We start from the raw sequence: 17,761 nt of genomic DNA, 5'->3' as shown, positions 1-17,761 counted from the left end.
CTAACTCAGTAGTTGCACATTTGAAAATCAGAAAGAATGCTGCTACAGACATTTAGTTAATTGGTTCTTATAGCAGCACCTATTGACAGAGAAAAGCCAAAACTTGTGGACATCCTCAGAATCGCTTGCTGTAGTTGTATATCACATTTTGTGAGGATTGAACATTACATTCATAAGTTATAGCTTTTTCATAAAATTGGCCAAGCCCACAACCATTTAATGACATTCAGCAGCCATATTTGTTAGAAAAGTGAACATTTGTTTGATAATTTATTGAGGGTCAGACTCCAAAGATTCTTTCTAGCCTAATTTGGTGACGATGGGTCAAACTATCCCAGACTACTTTGCAAGAGTAGGCAGAAATTTTGGCAGGCGCAAATTAAATTAGGAAATTCGTTTTGTTCGGCATGAGCCAAGGAATCTGGGGAAAAACTATTTTGATTTATGGGGTAAATTTATTGAAGTTATAGTCCAAAATGTAAATAGTTGTGTTAGAGTGCAGCAGGGCAAAGCAACATACCTGCTAAGTTTCATAGCTCTATGATTTACAGTTTTTGCTCCACACTGTTTTAAGGAAGAAAAATAACAATAAAAATAAATACAGCTTCAGCAATGCATAGGGTCCAAGCACACATAACCAATATTACACCACTCCATGCCAAAATCATGGCCAAAGGGAGGTAACCCTGTGTCACTGTGCCAGGCTTCAGAGGTCTCACCCATGTGTTTAGCCCAAAACTGGGGGCAGACTTTAATAGCTAATAGCATTTCCAATATTTCTGGCATTTCCAGCAATCCAAGATGGCAGCAACATATAAGGTAAAGGTATATATTCCAGATGAGGAAGTTGATCATCGCATCAAGTTTTTAAGGTCTAAAAGACAACAGTGATTTTTCGCATTAAAAAGAAATATTGAACTGTACAGCACTAACATATGATTTATTGGGGCAACATTTTAGCATTTGGCACAGGATGAGTGTGCCAATGTAGCAGCCAAATTTCATCAATTTACATCAAACAGTTTGGCAGCTATTAACATTTCAGTGATTAGCCACACTAAAGAAAATTTTCTTGGGAGTGGGTCAGAACTCAGAAGAGTACATACGATGATGTATGTATTACTGTATAACATTTTAATTTTTTACATTGTGTCATATTTTAAGGTGGGGAGGGGGGCACTGGTAGTTTCAGGCATCATCTGTCCAGACTGCGGAAACTGATTTTCATACGTGGAATGTAACCTGGTGGGGAAGGAGTCGGAACTGGTCTGTGAGGTTGTGAGGTACCTACTAGATATAGTTGGCCTCACCTCTAACCACAGTGTTGGCTCTGGAACCAAACTCTTTGATGGGAGCTGGTCTCTCTCCTACTCGGGAGTTGTCCAGGTTGAGAGGTGCCGGCGGAAGTGGGGATACTCACAAGCCCCCGGGCTGGTGGCCACTCAGTTGGAGTTTACTGCAGTGGACGAGGTCGCCTCAAAGCGACTGCATGCAGCGGAGAGGAAAACTTTGAATGTTATATATGCTTATGCACCAAATAGCAGCTCAGAGTATTCGGCCTTCTTGGAGAAGATGGGAGGGGTGCTGGAAAAGGCCCCACCTACTGACTCCATTGTCCTACTGGGAGACTTCAATGCTCATATTGGCAATGACAGGGAAACTTTGAGGGTTGTGATTGGGAGGAACGGCCTCTCTGATATGAACCCAAGCGGTGCTTTGTCATTGGACTTCTGTGCTGGTCATGGTTTGTCCATAATGAACATCATGTGTTCATGGGTGCACGTGGTGCCAGAACACCTTGGGCTAATGGTTGATAATCAACTTTGTGGTTGTTTCATCAGACTGGTGGCTATTTGTGATGGATATTCGGATGAAGAGAGGAGCAGAGCTGTCAACTGATCATTATCTGGTGGTGAGTTGCATCAGATGGCAGAGGAAGCTACCAGACACACTGGGTAGGCCCAAGCATGTAGTGAGGGTCTGCTGGGAAAGCCTGGCAGAATAATCTGTCATGAGGGATTTCAACTCCCACCTCTGAGACCGCTATTCCCATATCCCGGAAGAGCTTGGGGACATTGAGTCTGAAAGGACCCTGTCCAATACCTTGATTGTGGAAGCAGCTACAAGAGGTTGTGGTCAAAAGCTGGCTGGTGCATGTCCTGGCAGCAATGTAAGGACCCGTTGGTGGACTCCAGCGGTGAGAAAGAGGTATTCCGGGCCTGGTTGGTGTGGGGAACCTCTGATTCAGCAGACAGTAGGGGTGTACAGAGACGTCATTATCTGTATCTGCATCTGTTCAACCAACAAAATTATCTGTATCCGTATCTGTATTCGGATATAAGACCGGAAGTGGGTGTGGTTTATACCGGAAGTCACGTTAAATCAGGCAAATGTTGTATTTTTTTAACCTAACATTAATTGCCAATGCAATTGCTGTGCCTTCAAAGCATCAAATTGATTTAATATTGGCATATAATTAATTATGAAATATATTTCCACATCCTCATACTGTACTTCTCATCTCTCTCTCTTATTTATTTTTAACTAAACTAAGTTTTATGAACTGTCTGAACCCCACCACCCCCCCCCTTCCCCCTTAACTGGGGTACATTGAACAATCAGAAACAGAAAAAAATGTTTTATGAATCGAAAGATTCAAACTAATTACAGTACAGATATGTGGAAACATGTCCTTCAGTTGAATGGAATAATCTTAAATTCCAATGATGCTGCGTTCGCGTTTCTTGATGTGTTAACGTTACTGCAGTTCGCTAGGGAAACGTGAATTACTACATTACATAACAGTAATAGCCTACATGAACTTTTTTTGCCTGTTTATTTTTATTTATTTATTTTTCTCCCCTACTGAACTAAGTTTGGATAGTATACAAACCATCAGATGTCCTCATATTTTCCCTTGGTGGCAACTGTTACCATGAATGGATTTCGTGTTCATTATAGCCAAGACCTATGACTGATACATACATCATGTTACATCTTAAACGGATGAATATTGACTGAAATACAAGGTAAAACATCAGTTTTTTTCAATATTTTGACTGGGGTTTTTTTTATTTTTAATGGAGGAAATTAACACATACAGCTAAAAACTACAGGTTCTAAGCTTCATTTTGATGTATAGGTTGCGGGGGTTTGAAAGAAATCCAGCTGCCACACCAGGCTTGCGTCTTGCTAGCTCCCGCACCTCCTCCTCGATGCGAGAGTTTCCTCGAGTGATAGTCGGGAACGGTCAGCTCTCAGCCCGCTGCCTGCTGTGCGCTGCCTTGGTGGGGACGACTACAGAATATAGCGATCACTTTTCAATAATGTGTAGTAAATTAAATGACTAGTTAGTGAAATCGAAGTCCCATGTTGCAAACAGAATGGGCATTTTTATTTAGTGGCCATCCAATGATATGAATCGATTTGAAGAAACATAATGGCTGACACACAGAACTTGTTTATTAAACGTTTTGCAGCGCAATGGCTCAAAGTTTGTTGGTGTGTGTAACTTGTGCCCCCCCCCCCCCCCCGCCCGTGCATAGAGGCTATGAGAACTCAACATGGGGCTGACTTTTTTTTTTCCCGAATCCAAATAATAACAAGCAACTTTGGGTAGAATAAACATCTGTTTCCATCGCATTTTTCGTGCCTTCCCGAATACTGTATTTGGATTCGGATACATCCCTATTTATCACTACCACTTATTTCCACCCTCTTTATAATAAAAGCATCCCCAAACACACTGTGTACCTGATTACCTGATCTTCTGAATTTCGAAGTGTAACACCTATTGCTTAATGATTTTACATTGAAGGTATGGTAGCCAGCATGCATGTTAAACTATATACAGTAAATGAAAAAAGGCAAATTTGATGTAACTTCAACCTTAAGATCGCCTCTAGTCAAACCTAGCAAAGAAAATGGCAAGCTGCTAGCAAACACCCAGTCCGACATAGGAGATCCATGTCCCTTCTTCCCTTACCGCCCCCCTGACTTCTAACATCTGACCCCGCCCCATCCCGCAGGGATTTTACCGCAAAAATTCTAATTTAGTTTTTTAATTGAAGGGTGAAACCATTTTCAAGGCCGTTATACTGTAGAAAACAGAATATAGCTATATGTTAAGGATCAACTGAACACAGCAGTTGTGTGAGTGGAGGGGGTGGGGAGAGGAGGAGAGATTTATGGCCAGCTTGCAGCTCTCATCAGAGCAGGAAGGTGGGAGAAGGGAGGGGGACTGACAGAGATATAATTCAGCCTGTGCATTTGAACTAAGTTCTACCAGTAAAGTTATTGTTGTTCAGCAAAAATTTATCATAGCAACGTATACTTTTTCATGGACAGCACACCTTAACCAAATATCACCCATACCAAATTTGGTGTTTATTGGAAGTAAGGGCATATCTGCAGTAATGATTTGAATACTGCAATTTTTAAGTGCTGTAGCGCCACTTTGGGTGGTCGGTTCATAAAATGTGACACACATGATCTACATGTGTCCTTTTAAATTTGTATATTTCCTAACTTTGAAAAGTGGCTGGATTTTCAGGAAGTGTGGTCAAATATATCTTCCACAGTTTTTGCATATTCACAAATGAATATCACGGATGTACATCAAATGGGATGGGCATAATAGTTTTTTAAGTGTTGCAATTTTGCAGGTGGTACATGACATTTGCATGTGTGTCATGCATAATAAATCGGCAGCCATATCGAACATGCCTGGAAAATGTTGTGCATGAGCATAAGAAAAATGTAGTGTGAAGTAGAAGGAAAAAGATAATAAGAATAATACTAGTACAAATGGGGGTGCACCGATCATTAATTAACTTTTATGGCTGATTCCATTTGCCGATTTTTAAAAGCCAAATTAGTCGATTCAGATTCCGATGGCTGACTTTTAAAGTTTAAAAAAAAAAAAAGTATTTTTAAAGCAACAGGTAACAAATAAAACATAAGGTTATTTATTTGCTCTATAGGCTACCAATACATTCAGACACTTTCATTATTATTCTTCTAATTATTATTGACATTATTGTTGCCGTAGCCACACAGTGAAGGAGCTCTGATTGTTGATCTTTTCTCAACTGATTAAAGAATAGTTCATTTTGACAGCTTCACACCACGTTAGAAGACGTTTCAATGCAATGATGGACGTAATGACATCTGCCGTAGTCGCTGCGGAAAAGTCGATATCCGGTAAGCTCTCAAAAGGTGCAAGTACATTTTTAACTTGAAGGTGGGTTACCTTTATAAGATAATGTTGAAAATCCAAATCTTGCACTAGCTAATTATTCATCATACTTTTACGAAGATATTGTTGAGCCACTATTTAAAAATGTGTAACTCCAGGATTGAACATCACAGGGACTTGGGAAATGGCTTAAATGAAGCAAATGGTACCTTTGTGCCATTTTAAATACTAACTTAGATTAGTTTATATTTATGATTTAGGAAGAAAAAAAGCGCCACAAATGCAATTGTCTCAGCAAAAAGCAAAAAATGAACTTGTTCTTTTTTTAGTTTGCAATGAAATACTGAGAGATTGCATATATATATAGCAGGTTAAACTATATATATCCTGCATCAAAAACTCCTTTGGCCACTAGTGCATAAAATCTAAGGATGGATATGCAGAACTACTAAAGATCTACAAAGCAAAAAGTAAGCAGTGTACCCAGTGTCTCCAAATCTACCCAAATTGTGTAAATTATGCATTGCTGTAAATCACAACATAATCATGTATTTCACCACAAATCAACTGTTTTGAAGAAACATTTGCATCATTTTCAAGTGGGAATTCCAAGCTTTCAGTCAGTAGAGCAGTCTAAAATATCTCTCTCAAGATTTCTTCCCATTGGGAGTGTTTTACCTTCATCACACGTCCTTCATCACACGTCTCCAGTAGGGCTGTCAAAAATATTTGAAGTTCGAAAACTATTCGAAATTTTTTATTTTATTTTTTAAGTTCGAACCTAAGTTTGAGCATTCGAACATTAGTTTTGGATCCTGCGTTTTGTAATTAACATGAATATACAGGCTTTAATTTCATGTGGCGAATCATGTTCATGCATGCAAAGTTCATTTCCTGTGCTAACGTTCCTCTGCCAACAAAAAACGTTCTTCCCTGGATCCAGAGCAAGTGGATCGTCTGGTTTTCCTTGCCAAAAACCTCCGGTGATACTTTCAGCTCCATGGACACCTAACATTACTGGTCAGCTAGCCTCGCGAGCCAGTCTCTTTTTTCACTTCGTTCAACAGATCTGGTCAACAATTTAGGCTAAATAATGTTCCCATGGCAGGCTATGTTTCCTTTCTGTTCTGAAGATTTTGATAAAATTGGATGATGAAAAACCCTCCGTTCCGCTACCTCAGGACGCCTGGCACCTCCCCCTCTTCGCACCTGCACTTCCTGAACATGTCTCCTGTCTGTTCTGGCCCCACGATGGTGGAATGACCTCCCCGTGGAGGTCAGAACAGCTGAGACACTGACCCACTTCAAGCGACAACTGAAGACTCACCTCTTCAGGCTGCACCTCTCCCCATCCCTCCCTACCTCCCTGTAATCCCTAAATTGACTGTAAGCTTAGGGTTGTAACTAGGTAGCTGTTTCGTAGGTGACTTAGTTAATGCACTCGTCTTAACTACAAGGCCCTCAACAACCTAGCTCCCCCCTACCTCTCCAACCTCCTCCACCATCACGTCCCCTCCCGATCCCTCAGGTCCGGTGATGCCAACCTCCTGCAAACCCTCAGGACCAAGCACCAAACCTGAGGTGATAGGGCTCCCTCCCTGTGGAACGCACTCCCTAACCACATCAAAGATGCCCCCACCCTCCCATCCTGCAAAACCGCCCTCAAAACCCACCTCTTTAGACTTGCTTTCCCCAGCTAACCCCCACCCCCCTATTGTTTTTACTGTTTTTCCTTTTAAACATAATTTCTTTTATTCTTTCACCTAATAAAGTTTTATTTATCTTTCCCCCCCCCCCCCCCCCCCCCCCCCCCCATGTAAAGTGCCTTTGGGTACTTAGAAAAGCGCTATATAAATCTGAGGTATTATTATTATAACCTTATGTACCTGCTATTTGGGGGTTCAGGCCTGGTGTTTGCTCTGTCTCGTGCCTTGCTACTCTGTAAAGTGTCTTTGTGACAGTTCTCTGTAAAAAGTGCTACAATAAAATTTAACTGAATTGAATAAGAGCAGTTGACAAGCACAGAGAGTCATTGAAGGTGGACACAAACTCTTTACATGTGGACTATGCCATCAATGTAGGGACCCGTCTAATGTAACAGTGATTTTAAGTGACTTTCTCAATGCTGTTTATATTTTGATCTCAATAGCACCGCCATGTGGTTCAATCTAGCTATGACTTTAGAGCTGGAGTGTTGATATAAATTTTAACTTTATGCCAAACCATTTTTGGAATTATTAGCATCGTTAACAAGACATAAAATGTCTCTAGGTTGAAGAGTGTAGAAGTTATGATTGATTAATAACTGCAATTTCAACTATTATAGCGCCACCAAGTGATGAATCGGCATCAAAAATACCCCTGCATTTCTGCAAATAACTACCTTCCACTGTCCCAAGTTTCACTGAATTTGAACAGAACAAATCCCGAAAAAGAGGAAAACATCATGACACAGTAAAATAACAACTAAGCCCATTCAAAACAATTTGATTCAATCAGCTTTCCTGCATAAACAGAAAATTAGTGGTAGTTTCTACATTTTTGAACTGATCGACACCGTTCAAATTTTGTTTTCTTCATACTGATGTGAAGTACATTTCAGTTGCAATCCTATAAACTAAGTCAAGAATTATTTAATTTGAATAATTAATGCATGAAAACAAAAATTTTATTTAACACTGCAGCCCGAATTTTTCACATGGAAACTTTCTTTATACAGCTTTTAAAGGGAAGTGTCCCCTGACCATATTATCACAAGTTTTATGGAAATCGGTCAGTTGCCTTCAGAGGAGTTGTAGTTTAAGTGTATTTCAGAAAATTCAAAATAGCTAAAAATCTAACCAGACACACTTTCAATGGTCCAACACTGTTTTTGGGCATGAGGAGAGGAATCCAGGGACATTAGCCCCGTCTCTCTACAACAGTTGGTTAAAAAATTATGACCGTTTAAATACTCTAATGCAGTGTTGTGCATGAATGCGCTAAAAGACCGGCGTTCATTGAACGTGCTCATACTTCTGGTGAACGGTGAACTGAACATGTCCTTTTGCAACTAATTGAACGTGAATGTGAGCGTTGTTAACTCTCGCGAGAGTTAACTACCAAATTATTTTTATCAGAGTACTGACGTTCACAATTGAATGCTTTACACATTCCTCAAAAATGATGTCTTAATAAACATCTCTGCAATGGAGTTTATATCGAAATAACTATCAAAACCTCAGAATAAAATATAATGAGAAAGTAATTATAAGAAGCTCATGATACACAAACTCCTGTATCCAATAATAATAATAATAATAATAATAATAATAATAATAATAATAAATGGAAGACTTGATTCACATCAATTTGTAGTGGTCTACAACCTCCCCAGACATTCCCATGTCACCCCCCCTGCTCACTAACCTCCACTGGCTACCTATTATGGCTCGCATCAAATTTAAGACCTTGGTGCTTGCATACCAGGCAGCTAAGGGGTCAGCACCAGGATATATCCAGAGGATCATCAGACCCTACACACCAGCCAGACCTCTCCGTTCTGCCACCTCTGGACGCTTGGCACCTCCCCCTCTTCGTGTCTGTACTTCCCGCTCCCGTCTGCTGTCTGTCCTGGCCCCTCGCTGGTGGAATGACCTCCCCGTGACGGTCAGAACAGCAGAGAATCTGACTACCTTCAAACGCAGACTAAAGACTCATCTCTTCAGGCTGCACCTCTCCCCACCCCTCCCTAGCCTATAGTTTAGCTCAATGTACCTAGTTAGGCTAATACGGTCACATTAGTTCTTATTTGGCAGGATTGTTTTTGTCTGATTCTGATTAGGCAAATGTGATTTCAGTGCTAGTTTGTACTTGGCAGGATTGTTTGTTTGTTTGCTGAACAGGTTACTCTACAGGGTTGGAGTTCTGATCTATGTGGTCACTTCTGGCACTACGATCTTTACTTAACTCTAGTTTGTTTCTTTTGCACCTCTGCACCTTGAACTAATGCACTTGTTGTACGTCACTCTGGATAAGAGCGTCTGCTAAATGCCTGTAATGTAATGTAGTGAGTGCTATAGTAGTTGTAGCTGTTCTCATATACCCCCCAGTAAACCAAAGAATAATTAGCTGGCCAAACATTATCAATGGTCTCGAAATTATAATTAGCCAAAACTGTCAGATGTAGTGGGATTTTTATTGCATCCACTTCATCGGCAGCAAAAAACACCAACGCAATATCTGCCATTGCTAGACGAGCAGGCTAGTCAACCAAGAAGTGTCCGACTTTTTGACTCCTCCCCCGACTGCAATCAGCTACACTCACCTGTTTTCGAGGCGAGCCGAAAGTAATCTCAAATAAGCCTATATATAAATTTGTTCATAAAAGTCTGTCAAATATTCATATGAACTGGCTTCAGCAGTACTTGTAGCTGCATTGCTAAAATTATAGCCGGTTTCACTAGCCATGCTGGCATGCCGCATAGACATATCATTTCTCATAGAAAACGTAGTTTGTCCACCTTTCACTTCACAGCAGTGGTGATAAAACTAACAAGAAGTACGTGCTAGTGTGTTGTTAGCCTTTACTGATCCCTGTATGAGGTTTATATGATATAGCTAGCATAAGCCAATAGCACTAACCCATAAAATTAGCTTTTTAACGGTACTTGGTTAGTCGAACAATAAAAATGAAAGCATTTGATTATGGTCAACGGCACCAAACATTTCTGTTGCACCTTCAATAAACGGCAAAAGTCCCGCTATAGGATTGATCATAGCACATCTTCCAGCTAGCGACTGTAATGAAGCCAGTGGTGGAGCCTGTACCAGCTCGATTGGAAGCATATTAATTTTTTATGTTTTTGAACTTCTGCATAATTTGGTTTATGCAGGCTAAATAAAATTTCCATTGCATCTACAGTATACCTTTACTGCACCTCTTTTTTTCCACTTTCTGCATAAAATGACATTGTTTAAGTGGTAAAACATAAACTCACATTGTTTCTTCTTGGCTTTTAAAAGTAATCTTGATTCTATAGTAGTATACAGTAATTAATTTAGTTAGTCAACAGCTAACATTAGGTTAGATAGCTGGAGTTAGGCTAATAAAAACGTCAAACTTTTTGCTTTTGGCACATCTGGGTATAGAAATATACTTCTTTAAAAAAGAAGGCTAGAGTAGAAAGGAGAAACTGCACGACAAGTAAGTTTCCATAAGTTATAGTTATAGTAACCGTGGCAATGTTAACAGTCAGCTAGCTTTTGCTTTAATTCAAATTGATGAAAAGCTTTCTGTTCTCTAGAAATCAAGGCAGTTTGCACATTATCAGGCAACAATTTAAAAGCCTGTAACTTAGGTTTAGAATTTGTATGTGGTTATATATGGCACAGAAATTGCAGTACAGAATTCATTTTCATCCGCAGACAGAGCCAGTAAAAAAAAAAAAATCTACATAGCTATAGTGGCTTTAATGTGTTGCAAATAAAATATTTCGATATTTTCATTTTTAGATAACATTCAGTGCAATTAGTGTGGTTGTGCTAAGGTTTCACTGCTTGGACCCCTAACAACAATAATAATAATAATAACAACAATAAAAATCTGAAAAAAAAACAATCGGATTTCAGTAGCTTTGCTGAAATAACTGGCTAGTCGTGTTGACAAATTTGGCACACATTTTTGATGTTCATTTACGGAGTGTACACACATATAACACAATATAAATACTTTTCGAGGAATAATGAGGTATAGCTATGTACTGGCCTACTGTTATATTTTGGTAAATGGTGCTCCCTTCTGATGAAATTTGCAATGCAGGACATAAGAAAAAATTAAAGCTGCAAGCGGCGTTGGGAGGGGTCCAAGCATTGGCACCATCGTGCCCCCTATGGAGCGATTTTAAAATGGCTTTTTCCTCATGATCTTATGCCTTCACCCAACATATCTACTGAATTTCATGATGATTGTATAAAATATTGATGACTTATGGCCAATTTTGGGCTAAGAGACGCTGTCGGAATGCTTAGTTGCTTCGCCATGGATGTGTCCTGGCCGCTTGCCGTAAAGGCCTTTACTACGTCGTAGCACTTACATGGCATGTCGTAACACTTAGATGGCCTGGCATGTATGTAGAGCTGCAGCGCTTCCGCACCGCAACTAAAAAAGGCGTTAGATTATTGTTGTCACAATACCAAAATTTTGACTTTGATACCAATACCAGGTTTAGTATTACGATACTCGATACTGAAATGATACTTGAAACTTAAATGATACTGGTTCGATACTCGGTACCTAACAAAACTGAAATTACCTTAAGAGAACAGAAACATAATGTCCACAAGGGTTGACCTTATTTTCGATTTTTCGAGGCTTATTAACAACCTTTAAGTTGAAGCCTGTTCAACAAATTAATAAGCATAGGCCTATAGTGTTACAACACTAAACAATAGAAAAATGTATTAAATAAATTTCGATAATCAAACAATTGTAAACTAAATAATCCTTAAACAGGTCTTTCACATTTAAATAGATCTAAAAAACAGCATATTTTAATAACAATACAGCATCTTCCTATAATAAAATATTTCCAAATTAGAACACCCATTACTACTGAAGTGAACTGAGTCGAAACTTACGCTGGATCAACGAGTAAGTGCACAAGCGCAACGTCACCTCACTTGGCAACCTTAGTTGCTACTGCCATCTAGTGAAGATTCTGACAAATTACACTTTTCATCCTCTCAATCAGTAATGTGGAAGACACATTTCCCTGGCTTTTATATTTGACACAAAACTACCGAACGTCAGAAAATTCTAATACGGAACCGTTTCTTTTTTTTTTCTTTTTTTTTTAAGTACCGAAAAAGTGCTGGAGTTTTGGTATACTGTGCAACACTACATCAGACACATATTCCAATCCATTGCTCAGCTTAGCAGAGAATGCACACTTCAGAGCGCCTCGGAGACAGATAGAATAATAATACATATTTCAAATAATAAATACGACATTGAAAAAAAAAAACTAAACGAAATATCAACTTGCCATCCCTGCAAGCTGCGCGCACAGTAGCCTACCTGATCATTTATTTTGACAGTGGCAGCCTACAGCATAAATTGCGTCTTTTGTTTATATTCTATATTAGCAATTGCCGCGAGAAATTGCAGCTACACAAGAACGTTTGTTATATTATGGTAGCAACGGAACGAAGCGGACTATATATATAGGCTATATTGACCGTCATTTATTATACCAGCGTGTTCTCGCGCGTTTGTCGAGAAACTCAAATACTATCAATAAAAATGGTTTAGCTGTATCTCAGCATAATGGCGGATGGGGATGGGACTAGCCTATATGAAAACAATTTTCAACTGTCAACCACGTTTTGGCAATATTCCAACACTCTCGTCATCACTGCTGCATCACAAAAACACTAGTGTACAATATCCCCATTATATAATACCACTAACCAATTTAAAGACACTCAATTTCAAAAATAACGTATAACCATAATATTTTGAACAGTAATACTTACATAGCAATATGACATTTTATCTGTGTTCAGTAGTATAGAGACAGTAAATCAATGACAAAGTCCTATCCGCTTCTGTTTTGCGTCAGAAAACGATGTCAGATAGGTCTATAAGCAAAGATATGGCTTCGCTATGCCCCGAAGTCCTCAATAATAATAGTACTCTCCAAGAAATTATGAAAATCGTTGACAACGTTTCGTTAGGTGCAGCGTCTTTTAATGCTGCCCCAGATGCGCAAGTGAATGCGATGATAAGAAAATGTTCCGTTACGCTGACCGATAAAACGCTATTCCAAAAGAAAAATCAGACATGTTATACATCGTTAGAAAGCTTATACTCTCACCTACTGAATAAATGAATTGTCAATCAAGCCAGGCTGTACTAAAAAGGGCGACAATGCTGTAAACAACAGATGTGGTGTTACGCACAGCTATTTTTGAAGGTAGCCTACCCAGGCATCACAGATGCGCGTATATTTCACAAATGGATTGTCCAAAACAATATATGACCACTCAGACTCAAAAGGGACACCTCTACGCGTAAAACCAACGGTTAGTCCCAGATATTGACTGTAGAATGACATGATATCATTATTTAAAACGTTGTCTCGTTTATTTCGTTACTCAGTGAGCAGCGTTTTCACTGCCGTATTGGCATATCTTAGGACTAATGTCAGGTTTATCTTGTTGCTACGGAATACGATGATTCATCCTCTCAAAGCTTTTACTAACAAACTTTTAGAAGCAAAAAATGAAATATCAACTCGCCATCCATGCTAACTGCTTCCTACGCTCAGAGTACCGTATTATTTATTTAGACATTGGCAGAGTACAGCATATATTGCGTCTTTTGTTTATATTCAATATTAGTAATTGCAGCGAGAAACTGCAGCTGTAGACACAAGATAGTCTGTTATGTTATGGTAGCAACGGAACGAAGCGGACTATATATGTATTACCGTCATTGTTTTATTATACCAGCGTGTTTCCGCGCGTTTGCACAGAAACTCAAAAACTATCAATAAAATGGTTTAGCTATTTCTCAGCATAATGACAGATTCAAAGACTAAACGAACTCACCCGATACTGTCTTCAAATGGATCCAGGCTCAAGAAAAGTAATTATTCATCCTCTCAAAAAGCTTTTACTAACAAACTTTTGGTAGCCTAGCATGCACTCTGGCTGGCACTGTCTTCCATTGCTTCCCCGACGTTCAGACCCTGCCCTCACTGATAAAAACTAGACCCTACGGTGTCGGATTACTTGCCTCGCCATGGATGTCGCTTGCCGTAAAGAAGTTTACTAGATGTCGTAACACTTAGATTTGGAGCTCCAGCTCTTCCGCACCCCACCTAATAAAAAAGTCCAAATGGCGGGCAAACAATATGGCGGACATAGGTGGTCCCAATAGCAAAGTTGTAGAGCACATTCAGATGCATTGGTCAATGAAGTTTTGTGTTGATCTGACTTACAGTGTGGGAGTTATGACCTTTTGAACATGACCCTTTGTTATAGCGCCACCATCTGGCCAACATGGGTAATTTGTAGTGCCTGAGTAGTGGGGGGCCATAGGAACCCACCTACCAAATTTGGTTTTCTACAACTTATGGTTGCTGAGCCTCAGACATTTTAGCGGAGAAAGCTTCCACTCCCCAACTAAAAAGTCAAAATGGCGGGCAAACAATATGGCGGACATAGGTGATCCCAATGGCAAAGTTGTAGAGCATGTTCAGATGCATAGGCCCATGACGTTTTGTGTTGATCTAACTTATGGTGTGGGAGTTATGGCCTTTTATGCATGACCCTGGCCGACATAGGTAATTTTTAGTGCCTGAGTAGTGGGGGGCCATAGGAACCCACCTGCCAAATTTGGTTGCTCTAGGACTTATGATTGCTAAACCTCAGACACTTTTAGCGGAGAAAAATAAGAATAATAATCCTAACAGATACAATAGGGTTCCACCAGCTTCGCTGCTTGGACCCCTAATAACCTTGGCTTAGGTCATCTCTTCTGAAATTAACTGAACAGATTTTCCACTAACAAAAACCAGTTGAACTACGGAGGCCTCCGTTCTCAGTCAGCAATTAAAATCAGTTTAAACGCTGAGCTAAATATATAATTTATTATCGGGAGCTTGCCATACGGCTAACAAGGGACGTTCTGGGGACATTTGGTGATCTGGCTTCTTGGTCCTCTGTATATTATGACGTGACGTTATTCTCAGGATGTTCTTAAAACGTCCTTAGGGCGGCATTCGGCGACATTCGCTCAACGGCCCATCTTGGTTAGGATATAACATTATGTTCAGAACTCTCAGAGGGATTTCTCTAAAAAAACATCTGTTAATGCTAGCAGTATAACATCATGTTCAGTACTTTGGGGGATACCATTGAAGAGGAGCCATTTTTACCGTTACAAGGATATTTTGTACCTCAACTTAAACTGCACGAGAAACAAGTCGTTTATACTCAGAAGCTAAGGCAAAACGTAATGTTATTGTTGAGAAAGTATAGCTTTTCTTATAAATACACATAAGTAATATTGCCTGTTTCGTCAAATTAGGCCTAACTTTTAAACCCATGCTTAACGTAAAAATAGTGCAGCAAAGTTATAATATACATTAGCAAAAACTAGTTACTTTAACCCACAGTTTACCACTTACACCTACAGCACCGATACAAATCACAGAAATGCCATGCCTAAATAAGTTCAATAGTCTTTAAAATTTGGTGACCTTTCTTCTTTTGTTGTTTCTTGAAGACATTTTCGTATGTAAAAATGTAACTTCTTGACCATGAGAGGTAATGGCATTATATGACCATCAGTAATTTAAAATAAAGTAGCCTATACAAACCAGAAAAGAAAAAATGGTTTTCTTTGCATTTTCATTTTATGTTGAAAAGTACTGGACATATAAACACATGGTGAAGCTCATTATAAAACTTCTAACAGTAGCCTATAAGATTTGACTATTTGACTACATTTGACTGCTCAATTATGTAGGCCTATGTGTGAACTAATAGGCAACACAGGAAGATAATTATTACTTGTTTAATACAAATGCTTATTTCAAAATTTTTTGTTTTATGTTGATATTACATTAATCACATATTACATGTATTAAGCCAAAAAATAGAAATTTTTGTGTGACATTGCATTAATCATCAAACAGTGTTTATCAATGAAATATATACATAATTTGTGCCAAGTAAATTTTACATGAACCTAATGGTTATATGACTATATTATGATATGTTAACCTAATCAATATTCAAAGGCAACATTTAATCCGGTCACCTTTTTAATGTAAATTTCAGGTAGCATTGGCTTATGGTTGTCTTTTGTTACAACTATGAACATGATTTTTTGGATAGGCCTACATAATTTATAGGGGGAGCATATACACTCACCGGCCACTTTATTAGGCACACCTGTTCAACTGCTTGTTAACGCAAATATCTAATCAGCCAATCACGTGGCAGCAACTCAATGCATTTAGGCATGTAGACATGTTCAAGACGATCTGCTAAAGTTCAAAACAAGCATCAGAATGGGGAAGAAAGGTGATTTAAGTGACTTTGAACGTGGCATGGTTGTTGGTGCCAGACGGGCTGGTTTGAGTATTTCAGAAACTGCTGATCTACTGGGATTTTCACGCACAACCAAGTTAGTTACAGCAAAGCTCTGGACTTCACTATAAAACAAAATTCACACAGTTCACTCCATTAAGGTGGACTATAGTAGGTTGATACTCACCTCATCAACAATACACTGCAATAACTGAAGAGGCTGAAAGAGACAGAGAGAGAAAGAGAGACAACAATAAGACATTAATAAAAATAAATTAAAAAAACAACAAAAACAAACACCGCAAAACAGCACATTCTTCTAAGGTCTCCCTTATTAATTATGGAAGGCTACAGTGGTGTAGGGTTTCATTTGTTGATTCTGCAGGGCAGAGAGAAATAGTTGTGTGTTTCTGACAGTAGGGGCCAGAAGAGTGTCATTTTATCTCATAAGGAGAGCTTCCATCATTTTGTGAAATTGAGTCCAGATGCCAATTTTGTTTTATGTTTGTGTGTGGAAAACCCATTGTGATTACATTGTGGGCAGAACCAAAAGGTTCAGAGCAGCACGAAGTTAGTTAGTCATTTTTAGGAAGAAGGTGATCCTTTGGACATTTTTATTCAAACAAGCTCAATAATAGTCTGATAGAATTACTTAAAAAAAAATTTTTGACAGTTTACTTTCACATTTTACATTCATCTTGTTATGAGTTTGCAATCTAGGTTGCAAACAAGATATTCATTTTCTTAATTAGATAATGAGCACTACACTACATCCCTGATTGTCTATATCTCTTCAAGCAATAGATGACCTGATACAACACTCTTCATCAATTTCTTTGATAATAGACTTCGATTTACACCTCCAACTGCTCATGTGCAAAACAAAAGGAACCTGTGTGGTGCAGGGTGAATGGAGATCCACAAATGAAATTTAGTTAAGATCATTTCAGTTGCTTTCTTTAAAATTTTGGAGTAAATAGAACATTTAAAAAACAGTTTCTGTGGGGTTTTACACAAATTTTTAGCACCAGAAAGGCTACGTTTTTATTAATTCATATTACTGTCCAAAATTGCTACATCGACTTCTGCGCCCAGTGACCTAATTTCATAAATATTACAAAACTGTCGCAAAACTATTTTCTTGAAATAAAGGACACAACTGAATCAATTCCAACAGTTGTATTTCTAAATTATAGCGGTTTTGTTACATAGGTAAAGGGAAAAATGCATCAAGGCATATTACCGGCACACTGAGAAAAGCGCTAAAATGTGAAAACACGACAAAACACAAAATGGAAAAAAATTGTTAAAAGAAATGCAAGGTACAGTATTTTAAAAGTAATTTTTTCATCAGTCATAACAGACAGGGACCACATACAAATTGGTTACATTTCAGCAGTTGTCAAGTAGTCTATTCAATTTATTCAAAGTCTCAATTTCAGTGAAAACCTCAGAAATATGTTTGAGGTGTTATTGTGCACC

General features: G+C 38.8%; 1 protein-coding gene across 7 annotated transcripts in view; it reads right to left on the bottom strand.

The window, feature by feature from the left end:
* Positions 1–17,761, bottom strand: part of map2k5 (mitogen-activated protein kinase kinase 5) — a 244,373-nt gene that overhangs the window by 82,363 nt on the left and 144,249 nt on the right. For 3 of the 7 annotated variants that reach the window (XM_035419104.1, XM_035419102.1, XM_035419108.1), the window contains one exon: positions 16,467–16,499. In XM_035419104.1, the coding sequence (XP_035274995.1) occupies positions 16,467–16,499 (33 nt within the window). Of the gene's footprint in view, positions 1–523; positions 565–631; positions 1,486–2,103; positions 2,293–16,466; positions 16,500–17,761 lie in introns of those variants that run through there. The other 4 variants (XM_035419106.1, XM_035419105.1, XR_004765388.1 and 1 more) reach the window with 4 other exon arrangements.

Source organism: Anguilla anguilla, chromosome 5 (genome assembly GCF_013347855.1).
Source record: "Anguilla anguilla isolate fAngAng1 chromosome 5, fAngAng1.pri, whole genome shotgun sequence".
NCBI lineage: Eukaryota > Metazoa > Chordata > Actinopteri > Anguilliformes > Anguillidae > Anguilla > Anguilla anguilla.
Note: the sequence above shows the minus strand (reverse complement) of the source record. Positions and strands in the feature narration are given on the sequence as shown.